The sequence below is a fragment of the Anolis carolinensis genome, chromosome 3 (assembly GCF_035594765.1).
Source record: "Anolis carolinensis isolate JA03-04 chromosome 3, rAnoCar3.1.pri, whole genome shotgun sequence".
Taxonomy (NCBI): Eukaryota; Metazoa; Chordata; class Lepidosauria; order Squamata; family Dactyloidae; genus Anolis; species Anolis carolinensis.
In genome coordinates this window covers 227,346,275-227,362,787 of record NC_085843.1, presented here as the reverse complement: position 1 = coordinate 227,362,787, position 16,513 = coordinate 227,346,275, and the positions used below count along the sequence as shown (strand labels likewise).

General features: G+C 37.1%; 1 protein-coding gene across 4 annotated transcripts in view; it reads right to left on the bottom strand.

The window, feature by feature from the left end:
* Positions 1-1,040: 1,040 nt before the first annotated feature.
* sorcs1 (sortilin related VPS10 domain containing receptor 1) overlaps positions 1,041-16,513 on the bottom strand; it is a 597,151-nt gene continuing 581,678 nt past the window's right edge. The window contains exons 24-28 of one of the 4 annotated variants that reach the window (XM_062976275.1): positions 12,935-13,034; positions 7,957-8,062; positions 7,689-7,849; positions 4,052-4,254; positions 2,472-2,615 (exon numbers count right to left, since the gene is read on the bottom strand). In XM_062976275.1, coding sequence (XP_062832345.1) covers positions 4,115-4,254; positions 7,689-7,849; positions 7,957-8,062; positions 12,935-13,034 — 507 coding nt within the window. In that variant the 3' untranslated portion in view covers positions 2,472-2,615; positions 4,052-4,114. Of the gene's footprint in view, positions 2,616-4,051; positions 4,255-7,688; positions 7,850-7,956; positions 8,063-12,934; positions 13,035-16,513 lie in introns of all 4 variants that reach the window. The other 3 variants (XM_062976277.1, XM_062976276.1, XM_062976278.1) reach the window with 3 other exon arrangements.

Here is a 16,513-nt window from a genome sequence, read left to right as displayed (position 1 = left end):
AGACAAAGACAAACACGGGGCTCCGAGCTGGCCTCGAACTCATGACCTCTTGGTCAGAGTGATTTGTTGCACTGGCTGCACCTGGTTGCTCAACAGCCTGCGCCACAGCCCGGGCCCAAATGCAGAAAAAGTGGTATTTTTACACAGATAAATAATGTGGAAGAATCACAGATCTTATGGCAGTCTCATAATTACTTTTATTCTTCCCGGTAAGGGTTTTGGAAACAGCAGGAGTCGCCTTTCTCAGCCAGGAAATGAATAATGGACATTCTTTCCATTCTTACTTCAGTCATGAATATTGTTCTTAGATATGGGTATTATGCAATTTAAAGTTTTGTCAGGAGCCTGCACTCTTTGCTGAAAAAGCTACAGACGTTGTAAAACTACAAATACCACGATTCCATAGCATTTAATCATTACAGTTAAAGTGGTGTCAAACTGCATGAATACTACAGTGTAGATATACCCTAAAAGGCGGCGGGGGGGGGGGGGGGGTGAAGACTTGCAATAAATTCAAAATATTTATTGAATAAAGTTGTTTGAATAAAGTTGTTTTTGTTCTTGATTGAAGGCCTGTGTTATTAACTGGTCCATTGATGTCAATGGTAGTGATTTAAACATGTGTTTATCTATGCTATTGAAAGCATTCAAAATTCAAGAATTTTGTCTGAAAGCCCTCCTTTCTCTCCCTCTCTGATAACTGGCACTCCAGCCAGTGTCCACACTTGTGGTGAGTGATGACCACCAGCAATTTCATGCTCTGTTTTCACCACCAGGATGGGAGACAGGATTGTGATGAATAGTATGTTCCTATAGCAGGACCAAACCTAGTAGGGTGATGCTGGGCTATATGGACTTCCCCAGGGCTGATTCAAAGGTCCCAACTTCAGATCGGTCCTGGCACAAGTGGCATGTGGAGATGTGTCACAAGATATTCTTTTTCTTTTGATATCATGACATGCCCTAAATAATCTAAAAATAAATAAAAAAATGAAGTTACACCCAAACACAATGAGATAAATGAGAAATAGAAACATCAGTGCCTTCCTTTAGAGACAGAATCTGTTTAATAAATATGACTGTAAAAGCAATAAACAATAGCAATTATACATTACACTACATTGTAACCAACCAAGAGGGAAAAAATTACATCAAAAAGTCATTTAAAATTAGCTGTCGGTCAAACTCTATAAGAAAAAGAAAACATTCAAATTGACCTATAAAAATAACTTCACTAATATTGGACTTCTATGGCCTATTAGAACTATGAGGTTTACTATACAGTGATCAGACTAAGTTGTTCCCATCATTTTGAATACTACAACTATAGACATAAGTGATGCCAAATTTTGTAACAAAAATCATAGAAGATTTCTAAAGATTAATATATAAACTTTCTTGAAGTTTATTAGATTGGGTCAAAAATTCATTTATTTTGTGTGAAAAAAATAGAAAGCAATCTTTAGGATTCTAGTCACATCCCTGATATATTTTAGCATTATGGCAACTGCCAAGTGTTGCCAGTTCTATATAATTGTGACTAGGAGTGGCAGCAGAAGTAATATTAAGAGGCTAGAAGGTGAAAAGTGATCCCAACCATCACACTGCTTCACCAAGTGCCTCTATGGGCCAGTATGAACAAAGGAAATATGCATTAATGAAATTATATTTCTGCCGAACCACTTTTCCCCTTCTTAAATACTATTGTCAGAACAGAATGATTTGGATGTTAGAAAAACAGCTTAAATCCATTCATGTAATTACTATGTGGAGCTAAAGAACATACTCTTTCCTCTCTCAAAAGGGTCCCACAAAATAACAGACAGTGAAATGTTTCATAAAGATGGTGTCTTCTAAGGGCAGACATAAAATAGTGTATATGCTTTCATCCTTGTGACTGTGAGGGAACTATTTCTTCATTGTACTAGAAAGATGGGTTATACCTCTGTATAATACTCTATTATGAAAGGAACCTGAGCAGCTTTGGGGACTTACTCTATATCTGAAGAAGTTAGAGCAGTTATTGTAGACAAAAGAGATGAAAAAAACAAGAAAATGGCAAGACAGCAAAACCCATGAGAACATTGTGATGCCTTTAAACTTGAGGGCAGTTCTTGGGTGTATTTTTGGAATGTAGGCTTTGGTGGCAAATCCTCCTACAAGCCTGTTGTGCTAAAAGCACAAAAATTATGCTGGAAAAGTCAATAACCTTTACCCCACTTCATGCCCTCCCCCAAATTCCCCATGCAAATTCTTGGCCTATATCAGTATGAATCATCTACAAATTAAACCTTGATTAGAAAAAAAGAGAGAAGAGAATTAAGAGGATTTTTTCCTTTTCCTTTTACTCCATTAAAATAGAGTACCTGTACACTGCAGTTCCAAATATGTTATCCAAATGACATACACATGCACAGGTTTAAAGCTAAAAACCCTTTTGTCATCAGAAGAATCAAAAAGTCCAAAAGCAGTTGGTTTCTTTCTTTCTTTATACATATACATATTTATATTTAAGGGTAAAGGGGATAGAGACTGATTGGTGTCCTTGTTTCAAACATTTATACAAGTGGGGATTTCTTTTGTGCTTTGAGGCTCAGCAACTGTGGAAATACTTCCTGTGGCAGAGAGTAAATGAGAGAGAGAGAAGAAAAATAAAGGAGAGTTAGGTATACAGTTACCAAGGAAATTGAAAGCATCTTAATATTTTGCCATTTGCCTTGGACCTTGGACTTTTGCTTACAAATATACACTTGCACCTCAAATGTCTGCTGTTCCTTCCAGAAGTAGCTCATACATTCATAACTACTTGTTCCTGTGCTAATAACTATATTGTAACCTGTCAAACTATGACTGAAAATGTGGGAAAAAAATGACTGGGGCATTTGTGTTCCTCTGAGAAAATATGCAAGGCTTTTAACTGCTTTTGAAATAAGATGCAAGGTCCCTGAGTTTTGACAATCTGAAGAGGCATTTGTCTTTGCCCAAAGAGGAGACACACGATATGTGCTAAATGGGTGGTAGTTAATTTCTCCAGAGGGAGAAATAAGTGGAATAAGCATGAAGATGTTTCTTCTGTCCGAAAATCCGTTATTTTGAATCCTAATCCTTTAGCAAAATTCACTTTGAATTCAACTGAAGTTGTGACTTTCTAGGAGAAAATATGCCTGCCCCATTGAATTTATGCTGACATTTAACTAATGTCTTTTGTTACTAAGACCTTAGATCCTATCACACAAACATGACAGGCTTTGTAGCCTACAAAACTCGCAAACAAATTGTTAGTTGTCAAATAGGAAAAATCAGTATTAAGGATATTTCTGAATTTCCCTCTTTCAAATTTCCCTATACAAATTTTCTGCAAATCTATAGAAGCATGATAAAATGCAGAAAATCCATCTTCATTTTGTAAACAGTTGAGAAATAGATTAGCTATATGAAGCATGTGCAGATTCCAATTTCTATTTATTTATTTGGCATTTATGGTCCACAAGAGGCAAAAACAAGCAAGGCCTCCTAGAAAATAACAAGTACACTAGGATGTCTTTTAACTCAAGTTCAGAAAATAGCTCCTCTGTGTAAGCGGAAATCCACACACAGTGCTACATTATACAAACAATTTAATCCCAGACATACTGGAATTGGTTTTTACAACAGTAGAGAAGGAAGGATAATCATCACATGCTATTTTTTAGAACATACATATACACACACACAAACATACACAATGACTAAGGCTGAGCCCGGCATTGCAAACCACTTTCAGGCTGAAATTGTCTTGGATTAAGCCAAGGGATAGATTCAAAATAGGGTTGCCAGATATCCATGGTTGACTTAGACAGTATAGGAATTGCCAGCTTTGTCCAGTGTCCAGTACAAGGTTCATAGTCAAGTCTTGTGACTGGCAGCTCTGAAAGGGCTGCAAACCGCCTACTCATTTCCCCAACACCAAGGCTTTGGTCTGTTCCCCACATAGACAGCAGCCTAGACCACCACCCCCTCCACTTAGCTGACTGCCAGTCTACTAGTCGGCAGGTCAGCAAACCCAGCACACCTGCGCTTGGCGAGCGCTCCTCATACATCTGACCGCCATCATGCTCATCGGCAGGGCAACAGTCTATGCACTGTCTGGTTCTGGACGCTGGGCAGTCCTTGGCTGTCTGGTCACGCTCGTTGGTTGGCGTCCAGGATGTCCAGGAAATTTTCCTCCCAATAGCCTCTTGTGTACAAGAATTGGTCTTTGGAAATCTGGCAACCCTACAAACAACCCCAGCTAGAAACAGTTAGAGGATTTAAAAGCATAATTCTTGCATATTATTCCACTGGTGCAAGGAGAGAAGCAAGGAAAGATTATTAAGAAATAGAAGCCCCATAGTAATAAACAAATAAATATTTGCATGCACTTGATTAGGAAAGGTATGCTCAGGATTAGTTTCTTTTTTTTAAGAATTGATAAATTGAGTACTTTTCCCTGTTGTGGAGCTCTTACTTCTTATCATACATTGAGAAAATCACTTCTTTGTGACAGTTTTCTAATGGTTCACTAAATTGATTTGAGCTTATTAACCTATATAATACATTTATCATGTTTTTCATTTGCAGAAGTGGTGAAAGATGTCTGTTTGTCATAGCACATGAAAACTCACTTGACTAGTATTTAGGATGCTTTTATCTTGTGATTGATCATTGGAAGTCAAATAGACTTAATAATGCCTGATCAGCTATTAAAACATCTATTGCTGAAAAATAAAATTGCAGGAATGAGGAAAAGTTTAATCCTAATGAATGTACTTCCCCCTTGACATCTACTTTTATTCTTACATTCTTATGGCTTTACAATTCTTCTTCAATTTGATTGGAGAGGACAAAGAAATCCAAATCTGCTATGCCAAGGTGGTTTCAAGGCTGAAATAAAGCTGAGAGTTGTTCATTTTTCAGGCAAATATGGGGACAGACCTAGAGATTAAGGGCCCATCCAGACAGGCACACAAAGCGGGACCTGTCTTGGCTTTTTCCAGAGGTGTCCAAACAATGCCTCTGGTATAAATTAACAAACAAACCAAAAGTTTCCTTGATTTGTTTCAAATTAATGAAATATCCCATTAGATCCAGGCATTCCTGAAAGGCCCAGGTCTAACGGGGTATTGGACCTCTGCAAAAAGAAACAAAAGTCATCCAATTTATATCTCTGGCAGAATATTACATTTTCAATACTGCCAAAAATATGTATAGTACAGGTCAGTGACTTTCAGCTGGAAATATGGGACTCCTCAAATGATGAGGGAGTGCTGAGAACATTTGGAACAAATGGGCACATCTTGAACAGCCATTTATCAGTCTTCAAATATATGCTGTTTTCACCTAACCCTGACAATAAAATCTCATTTCCTAGATTTCTTCCCCAGGCAATTAAAGAAAGGTGTATTGCACTGAGGAATCAAAAGGAGAAAAATCAATAAGAACACTGTGGTCTATCTTTTTTCATACTGAATGAGGACTAAGTCCAATTATAAGTCTAAATCAGAGTAGGTCTTGCAATAGCCAAAATGGTAAAATAGAACCAGGAATCTCAATCAAGAAAAATACACAATATTAAATAAGGAAATATTCAATATTCATCCACAATGGACAAGGATACATTCAGCATTCAGTAAGCAGAAACATGATTTAGAAAAATGTCTATGTTTAATGCAGACGATACCAGGTTCAATCCCAGGCATTTCTAGTCGATTTTTTAAAAGGGATGGGCAGAAAAAGATATCTCCCTAAGACCCAGGTAAAAAGATTAAATATTACAGTCATCCCTTCATATCCACTACTTTGGGGTTCAGGCACAGACGAAAGCAGGAAAAGGGTAAATTTAAAAAGCTATTTTTAAAACCCAAGAGAACGCCTTTCTAGGCACCTCTAGATCCTCTAACATGGTGCTATGGTTAACTTCCACCAGACATTGACCACAGAATTGTTTTGGAAGACCTAGAAATTCCTGGAGACAATCAAATCCAAAAAAGTCAAACCTGTGAATGTGAAGAGCTGACTGTATTCTAAATTAATCAATGTTTTGATTTGGTAGTAGGTAGATTCTTATGAGCTAATCAATCACATACAGATCCCATCAGCCTGTATTGGGGCCGGGCTGTGGTGCAGGCTGTTGAGCAGCTGCAATAAATCACTCTGACCATGAGGTCATGAGTTTGAGACCAGCCAGTGGTGGGGTGAGCACCCGTCAATTAAAAATAAAAAATAGCCCCTGCTCGTTGCTGACCTAGCAACTCGAAAGATAGTTGCATCTATCAAGTAGGAAATAAGGTACCACTTATAAAAAAAAGTGGGGAGGAAAGTTTAACTAATTTACGACCTGGAATGAGGAAGTGCCGTCAGAGTGGATGATGAAGCAGCTGCTCCCCCCTGTGGCCAGAATCGAACATCCCCTCAGGAGAAATTAAATTGCCTCTGCATCTGTCTGTCTCGGCCTTTGTTTGATGTGTTTATGGGCATTGAATGTTTGCCCTATGTGTGTATAATGTGATCCGCCCTGAGTCCCCTTCGGGGTGAGAAGGGCGGAATAAAAATACTGTAAATAAATAAATAAATAATGTACTCAGCTGGGGAGAATATTGTCATATTTTGGCTGTCCTACATTTTTGATCAGGTGCAAATATGTGCCAAATTTATTGTCGTCTTATTGCTCACATGCTTACAGTAATTTAAACTCTAATGAATATCACAATTTCATACAAAACTTCATAGACACAAAGTTTGTTCTGTTTCTGTTTGTCTTGACTGCAATCCTCAGGGTCTTGTATTTGATGAAATTCCACAGATACCCAGCCAAAAGCAACTTCATTTATTGAGGACTACTAGTTGAGGCTTTAAGATTATAGTAAGTGGTCTATAATCTTAATCTAACCCACACAACATTATTTTGTGGAACCAAAATAATTAAGGGTTTTTTTTTCAGGCATCTCCAAACTTCTCAGACTACTGTGATTTTCAACATTGTTTTTTCCCATACTTCTTCCAGCTAATGGTATTGAAGTCAAATGACAGAAAATAATTCTGCATGTTTATTTTCCAAGACTAGTAGTTAACTACAATGTTAGTGGGACATGGCTGCTTGTGAGATGACATTCTGGAAGCATGTCATTTATCGGATGCTTTATTATTATATTCAGTTGTTATATGGATTTAAACATTTATCATGTATCATATATGGGTTTTCCCTAAAATGTGAGGTGGGAATAAGTCATTTTTTTCCAAAAACAGTAAAGCTTTTATGCATTAGAAATAGTTTTTAAAATAAAAAACAGAGGATAGCAGGAGGATTTTGAACTTTGCCCAGTAACTAGTACAATTTTATCATCACAATTGAATTTCATGGCTGAAACTAGAAAGAAGCTATAAAATATTTTCTTTACTACACAACTCTCATACAAGTGCATATTTATAAGCGGGAGAGAGACAGAGACAGAGAGATTATAGTGAAGACAAAATGCCAATGTCAATTTTCTTATTCACTAAGCAGAACAGAAAGAGGAAAGATTTTGGAATTAGTTTAGAGCAATCTAGAGAGATTAACTGAACAGTGAGAATAGTGAGTGTTTTAGCAGAGAAGGTTGGGAGACTCAGAATAGATTTTGCCAATCCAAAGGCAGACTTTGACCAATTTTTGGGTGCTGTAATTCATTTACCTATGGGCCGGGTCTCCAACTTCTCATCTACTAGTTGCTCTGGGGTCATCAGCTCCCTTTGAGGGACATTAGGAATGCTTTCATTTTGACTGCCTGGACTGACCATCTCTTGATCTTTCTCATTCTGCATCTTTGCATAAACATTAATGCCCGGAATCTTCCTAAAACATTAACAGAAACCATTGTTGGTGTGTACGCTAAGGCTCTTTTTGCAGTATGCTTTCACACCTTCCAGAAGAACAGTAAGGAAAGAAGGAAGACATCATACCTTTTGAATTTGTAGATTACAAATACTGCTAATCCCACAAATACCACGGATAACAGCATCAGCATAGCTGAACCACTGTGGCTAGGTGTGACATCTATGAGCGGGGCTGGAAAAATCAGAAAAAGGTTTAGAGCATCAGGTCCCAAATATTCTGCTAAATAAAAGATTATAAATTATAAGCTTTAGCAGCCATACATTGATAGAGAAACAACATGGTGTAGTATTGGCTTCAAGATTGGACTGCAGCTCTGTAGACTTAGTTCAAATCTCTAGTCAGCCATGGAAACCACTAGTCAACTTTGTTCAAGCCGTAATCTCTCAACTTTAGAAGAAGGGAAAGACTAACCACGTCTGAAATAAATATTTCCATGAAAATCCCATGATAGGGTTACTTAAGGCAGTTGTTCTCAACCTGGGGGTCCTCAGATGTTTTTGGCCTACAAGTCACAGAAACCCCAGCCAGTTTACCAGCTATTAGGATTTCTGGGAGTTGAATGTTAAATAAATGAAAGCATTGCAGACAATATTGCACGTACATAGAGTAGCTGCGAAATGATGCATGCAACTTTTTAAATCTCTATAGTTACTCTTCTGAGGCTCTAGAACAAAAGTTGGGATGTCCACAATTCAAGAATGAATCCCCTTTAGAGCTACATTCTAGTTCTGTTGTTTTTCAAATTTGGAGGATGATCCAAAATGTTTCCTTTTTTAAAAAAATGCTCCTGTACCACTGACATTCTGTATTTTAACTGGCAGCAATAAAAGTATGCAGACAGTATGTGTTTTGTTTTGAAAAGTCCTGTCATTCCTAGTGCATGTTGCTATTGAAGAAATATGCAATTTTGCTGTTCCTGCATTACAATATCCATCATCATAGCAGTAATTTTAGTGGATGAAAAATTTAACGTTCTTTAAAAAGAGCAAAAAATGCATGTATCTTGTGTACTGTGTATGGTTATCACTGCTTTAAAGTTTGTATTTGCATATGATCAAGATCCAAACCACAGTAATAGGTGAAGAGATATGTGAGTATATACAGAGTATTGCAATCACTGGTCGAGGCAGGACCAGCTTTTCCAAGAAACAGTGGACTAATTTTAAAATTAGTAATTTTAAAAAACTGAGTGACAGTGCTACTCAAAGTGATAGTCCATGGAGTAGTGCCAACCCATGAGCCATTCCCTGCCAATTCAATGGCAATACAAAGAACAATTTGTAGTCAATGGGCATACATATGGTGCCAGTCCGTGGGGAAAAAAAATATCCCCTATATCAACCTGAGAAGTACTGATCCAGGACACATACTAAAATAGAGAAACTTTTATCAAACCAAAGTAAATGGTAACAACCAACAATGAATTAATTGAACACACTACAGTGTTTTCAAGTTAAACCATGTTGTAATTCTGATGGGAGGTTGCAGGCATTGTCCAAAAACATGGCTTCTTTGCAACACAGTAAAGAATACACTTGAAAATCCTTAATTTGGGAAAAATTGCCATGTGTGATAAATATCCTAGTTGATCATAAAATGATTTATATTATCTAGAGATAGTTCTCAGTTCCCACTTAATAAATATTTATTTTGGTGAGATTTCCACCACCCACAAAAGATTGTTTGTTTGGAAATGAAAATCAAATCTAGACTTAGCCTACCAGCCCACACTATCTTAGAAATATCTAAGGCATTTTTTTTCAAGGACCTTCCTTATTAAAACCCTCTGTAGCTGTAGACATAAAATATATAATTAAAGTGCTGTGATTCTACTTTAACTGAATCTTGGGGTTTGTAGTTGGTGAAGCACTAGAGCTCGTTGGATGAGGATTGTTTTTATCCCTCCCTAAACTGCAAATCCTGGGATTTAATATCTTCAGGAGAGGCCCTACTCTCACATCAACGAGGGAGAGGGCATTCTCAGTGGCTGCCTCGACCCAGTGAAACACCCGCCCAAAAGAAATTAAAACAGCTCCCTCCCTTTCTTCATTTATGAGCCAACTAAAAACTTTCGTGTTTAGACAGGATTTTAGTGAAGGAAATTAATCTCAAGTGACAGGAAACATCATATGTTATGGACTGGAGCAAAGTGCAATTTATGTTGATATTATGCCACATGAAAGTGAATGTACGTTGTAGTTGCTCCTTAAATTTGCTTATTTTATGTTTATATTTATTATTGATATATTTTGATTGTTGTTTATGTGATTTTAATATGTTGTAAGTCACTTTGGGTCCCATGAGGGAGAAAAGCAGAATATAAATAAAGATTTATTATTATTATTATCATCATCATCATCATCATCATCATCATCATCATCATCATCATCTAATATCTACTTTTGAAGAAGTGGGGAGGGAAGGGGCAAGGGTAAGGGAAGGAGAGATTAAGTCAACAAGAGCATTAACAATGAATGCTGGAAGGATTCAGATCTGAGATAATTTTTTATTGATTTATCCATGCCTCAATACTTTCCTACTAGTCTGGTTTATGTTGTTTAATGGTGGTTGTGTCTTCAGATAATATTTTCTGCCTCTGCAGATAATGATGGCATTATATAAATAGATGATGATGATGATAATTATTATTATCATAAACATGATCATCATCATCATCGCTATTATCACCAAATATGTCTTTATTTTTATAACAGCATCATTATCTGCAAAGGCAGAATACTAGTATATCATTATCTTCAGAGCCAACCCCATTACACATTATAAACCAGACTAGTAGGAAACTGAGGAATGCAGAAATCAATAAAAACTTTGCTCATATTTGAATCTTTCACACATTCATCATTTGCTCTTTCTGACCTAATCTACTCACAGTCATGATATTTCTAATCAGACTTGATCAGTGTGACAAAGAAGAAGCCAATCAGAAAGTAGGTGCAGTATTCCTGCAGAGCAAACCAATCTGAGGCTGCAAGCTGAGAAGGTTCCTGCAGTGAAAAGCAAACAAACAATGAAGTTGTTTTCTTATATATAGACAGCATGTCATGGAAACAGCATGTCTGTCTTCCTCATACTTCAGCTTGGATTCTCAGCTTTTATTTTATACAAAGTTCCTAATTATCTTGTTGTCTGTCTACCTATATACCTATCTATCAAATTGATACAATACCTGTAGGTAAAGGGAATTGCACTATGGAGGCAGGTATTTTTTATCATTTTTGTGTAAGTAAGAACTAAAATCTCTTCAAAGTGGGTACACTATGGGGGATCTAAAATAGTAAAGGCATATTTGCTTGGAAACCATCTCTACACAACCAACAAAGTTGTATACATATACTTATTCCAAACATGGACATGGAATAAAATCCAAAATTCTGGGAACAATTTAATACTATTGTGTAGGAATGTAAAGAATGCTTACAAACACTGAAAAAATAATGTAAAAACACTGTTTCTTGGGTGTTGAGAAATGCTTTCAAGGAGAAGCTGAGTCTGATAAAAAAAACCTCTGTTACTAATTCTAAGAAAAAAATATCATGCATGCTCTTCTCAGTATAATTCCTCAACTACCGATAATCTTTGAAAACTGTATAGGGAATGTTTCCTACTGCACATTTTGAACACTTATTTCCAGATAGAAAATAATTAATAACATTATTGAATGAAATGGTCAATGAAAGGCCAATGAGACAAGTGAAAAACCAAAGGGGAATAATTACCAGATGTATTTATTTATTTATTTATTTCCATCATTTCTATCCCGCCCTTCTCATCCGAAGGGACTCAGGGCGGCTTACAAAACTGGCGGAATTTGATGCCAATACACAACAATTCAAAAGAATAAAAAGATAAGCAGTTAAATGCAGATTTAAATCAATACAAAATACTTGAGCCATTCATCCACAAAAACCTTGTACATAAACCTTAGTCCAGACCAAGTCGAAGCCAACTAAACTTATTCTTTGAACGCTTGCTCACATAGCCAGGTCTTCACTTTCTTTCTAAAACTCAAAAGAGATGGAGCCTGCCGGATGTCATTAGGGAGGGAGTTCCACAGCCGAGGAGCCACCACTGAGAATGCCCTGTCTCTCGTCCCCGCCAGCTGCACCTGTGAGGCTGGTGAGACCGAGAGCAGGGCCTCCCCTGAAGATCTTAAACTATGTGGTAGGTCATAGAGGGAAACACATTCAGACAAGTAAGCTGGGCCAGAACCATTTAGAGCTTTATAGGCTAAAGTCAGCACTTTGAATCATGCTCAGTAGCTAATCGGCAGCCAGTGGAGCTGACGTAACAGAGGAGTAGTGTGCTCCCTGTGTGTGGGTCGAGAACAGGTTCTGGGGCCTAAATTATGAATATTTATAAGGCTCATTGATAAGTTGAGTCATTCTATGGAGAAGGGAAATCACCAACGGTAATGCAAAAGGACAACCTTGACTGCCTTCACTGCCATTTCCCTGTCCAGGTTTTGAAAAAGGCCAGAAGCAGTGGCACAGCAGAAGAAGTACAGGGGTTTGGTGCTTTTTTAGTTCTCCCAGGACAGAGTAAGCTCTCACCTTTTACCATTTTACTCAGTGAAGGTAATTAACCCATAGATAAGTCAACCCATCATTTTTGAGTTAGTTTTCTTGCTAAAATTTCTAAACATACATTAGTCAATACAATATCAAGTCACATAATTTTATAGACGAATCCACCTTCTTAAAGATGAGAAAGAGCTATTTTCTGCCAAAGGTCTTTGAAGGCACTTGTCTGTTCACAACAGAGAACTGTTTTGTAGAGACTGCAATTCTATACACACATGCTGGAATTAAGTATAATTGAACCTAAGGTGGCTTACCTTCAAGTAGACACACAAAAATTGCACTGTAAGTCTGACAGTGATTCCATTAAATTACATTCAATACACCATAATAGAAAAAGCATTCAGGTATTTAAAAATAGAGCATTTCTATAGCATTGCAGTGAAGACTTGACAATAAACTGTGCTAGCAACATGAGCTGAAATGTTCAGGAATCAATACCAACCTGCTGTTAAATGGGCAGCATGGACAAAGATTCTAACACCAGGTTTCAAGTCAAATTGTATGGAGTTTTGGTTCAATTTCTGAGCCAAAACTTCTGAAATCTGGAAAAAGGAAATAAAGAAAATTCAGCTGTAAAATGATGCAAGGACTCTCACAAAGGTAAAGACTGTGAATAAGCAATAGTAAAAGAAAGGTATGTAAAAAATCTCAATGCAGTTATGACATTATCCTCTTGTCATGGCAGTCCAAATATTTTGTTGACTGAGATCGATCAATAAATATTCTTTCTTGCACAAATGAAGTTAAAAGTACTAATTTTCATAACTGACAAGTCCCTATTTGGTAACAGAATGTAATAAAAATAAACACTGTAGCTAACATTCCATTGTCTTTTGAAGGTATCACAAATCAGTTGTCTCAAACAGATTCCCAAGTCTTTTAAATGTTATCACCAATGGTGGTTGTTGAATATAGCCTTCTTTTGACAAATTTGTATCTGTGGATCCTTATGAATAAATTCTTTCATCATCAATCTACCTTACCAGTTGGAGATGAAACATATGAAAGTTTAAGGAAGCAACAATGTCAAGTTGACAATCTATACAAAGGCCTTCAATTTTGCCATCCATGCATAACTTCATATGGTAAGAATAATAGTGGTTCGTCTACCCCTCAACCCAAAATATCTTCATTCAGGTTATTTAAATCTGAAGTTGCCTTGAACTCATCTTCTTAGCACCACACTTATCTATAATATCACACTCAAATTATATTGCTATCCACATTCCAAGTTCAGATCGGCACCAGTGTTAGCAGCTTACTTGTAAGATTTGTCCATTTGGTTTTTAAAAGGCTCTAGAAAATATAACCTTCAATCCCTTTGCCAAGTGCAGCACACACACATAAAGCTTCTATCACAGTTTTAACCACTGTCTTTTAAAGATGTAACACTCTTCTTTTTTTAACAGAAATGTTCCATGTCTCACACATTCATGGATATACAAAAAGATCCACAATATCTTTCATATTTTACTAAAAACTAAATGGAGGTCAGAAATATCATATTGTGGGGGAGATCTATATAAAATCTATTTTCATGAACAGATTCACCACATGATGTAATCACCTAATATCCTTTCCCCCAAATAAGCCTTCAAAGGTTAATGAGAAATTATCAGGAAATGAAGGTATTCCCTTCATTTTATAGCCATTTTCACTCTTTTTTATTTTGTTGATTTAGTTTAAATCTGTAATGCTGCTCAGATGGGAATACATTATCTGACTCTCACTTTTCAGTATAATAGATTTATCATCTTTTTATTATCTTTAATGAATTTTTAAAAATACTTTTGGTACTTGCCCTTCATATGCAGGATTGCTTTCGAGAACTATTCGTGGCTCAATAATAATTAGGAAACCGGTTTACAAGCTGATAATTCATGAAGTTCAAAAAAACAGCAAAATTCTTACCCAGCAATGTATTTGAAATAACAATGATGATGTTAGAAATAACATACAAAAGATACAAAATGGACTATTTAAAAACAAACTCAATTGCTATGGCCAAATTCATTTAGAGAGAGAGAGGGAGAGGGGGGAGAGGGAGAACGAGCACAGAGAACAGGAACAAATCAGGGATTATGTTAAATATATTTTAGCAATAAACATATTGGTTTATATGCCTACAGCCAAGGAGTACTGAAATACCCAAATGAACTAGAAATGATTGCTGATACCTATAATAACAATCAATGTATCAGAACATTAAAGGAATCTTAAAACATTAGGGAACATAAAGACAAGAAGACAATCAACTTCCAGACTGGTTACCCCTGGGGCAATTTGCCAGCCCCTGTGGCAAATCGGTGGGATAACGAGGCAATCCTGGCATCCTGTGCCTCACCTCGTTCACATCGTCGCTTCCCCATCACACATGGGGAAGTGTAATCACGTGGATTTCCCCTATGCTCACCCCATGGTTCTTTACGGAACATGGAAAGTTTCCCATGATCCATAGGAAGCATCCTACCACATTGTCAGGATGCTTCCTCCATGGAGTCAGAAGTTGCCATACGTTGTGTGATGGCTTCTGGCTGGCTCCAAGGAGGAAGGGTCCTGGCAGCGTGCTGTCTCAGAAAAAGATAAACTTATTTTTCAAAGTTTTGTTATAATTACAAAACAAAGGTAGAGCTATTAGGATTTTTAAAATAACATTCTCTATAGCTCAGTCTCTTCTTATTTAAGGATCCCCTCACATGTATGTTTTTGTTTTTTTTGACAGAGAAAGGTTTGGCAGATTTTTGAGGTTCAGCCACAGAGCCAGATGTCTCTCATCATACCCTGGATAACTATTTTTCAGGCACCTCCGTGGCTGAAGTGCTGCCACTGAAAAATGGCAGCGACGGACATTGGCAGGCTCCCCATCTTTCCATAAGGAAAGATGGGTCAAGCCGCTGAAAATAGACTTCCCTTTATGTGATGAGGAAGGGGAGAAACCACCAAGGAATGGGACATGAGGTGACAGGCCCCCACGTCCTCTGCGTTACCACTACCTAAACACAGCGATTCACAACAATTTCAGTGGCATGTCTGACAAGGTCCTAAGTCTTTGATACAGATCCATATGATTTTTTCCCTATAATTTTCATTTTTTTTTCAAACAGCAGGCATTTTCTACCTATTGTGGCAATTCTCATATAAAGCATTGTGAAGCTCAAAGACCTATTAAGAAAATACAGTTGGAGATGTAAACAAACATAAAGAACATTTACATACAGCCAAGCATAATGATTATTTGGCCATAAAAGATACATGTGCAAAATTACTAGAGTAGTGCAATGGTGCCATCCTCATTTTGGTAGCTGCCTGAATATCTAAGTTATATGGCAACAAGTATTCTTAAGTGAAAGCTGAACAATAGCAACAGTATAGCAACAGTTCAGCAGGGAACTTATGGCCATGAGAAGTAATGTTCCATAACATCAACTCTATGTAGTGCCAAATTTTCCAAAAGGACAGGTGGCCTGTTATGGTTCCCTGGCTGAAACACCAGCTTGGTTGCAGATCAACAAAATATGAAATGGTATCTTGGATGGCAGCCACAGAACTGTACTCTGCGCTCAAGGGGTAATAAATGAATTGAAGATAACCAAATACAAGGTACAATCTGTGGCTTCCAATTTACATGACTGGAGTGGTAAGGACAAAAATAAAATCATTCTTTGAAGACAGCAATGCTATTTTAAATTATGTCCATGGAAAAAAAACCCTACAGCATAATTCTGACTTTGCTTCTCTTTTGCATTCATCTCTTTAAAAAGATCCAACTGACAGCTTAGCCTAAAGTGGATGCCTCTAAGAATGTTTCTTGTTAGAAAAACAACAGTGCTTACTACTGAAGGATGCTTCACTGTGGGCATCAGAAATAGGATTAGAATGTTTGAAGGACCCAAACAGTCCAACTTGCTTATCTACCAAGACTGACCCCTCTCTGATGTAAACTGATAATTTTGGGATGTTTTTCCACCTCTTTTCTTCCCACCAGTCCACTCTCAGAAATTCCCCAGATTAAATTAGCATG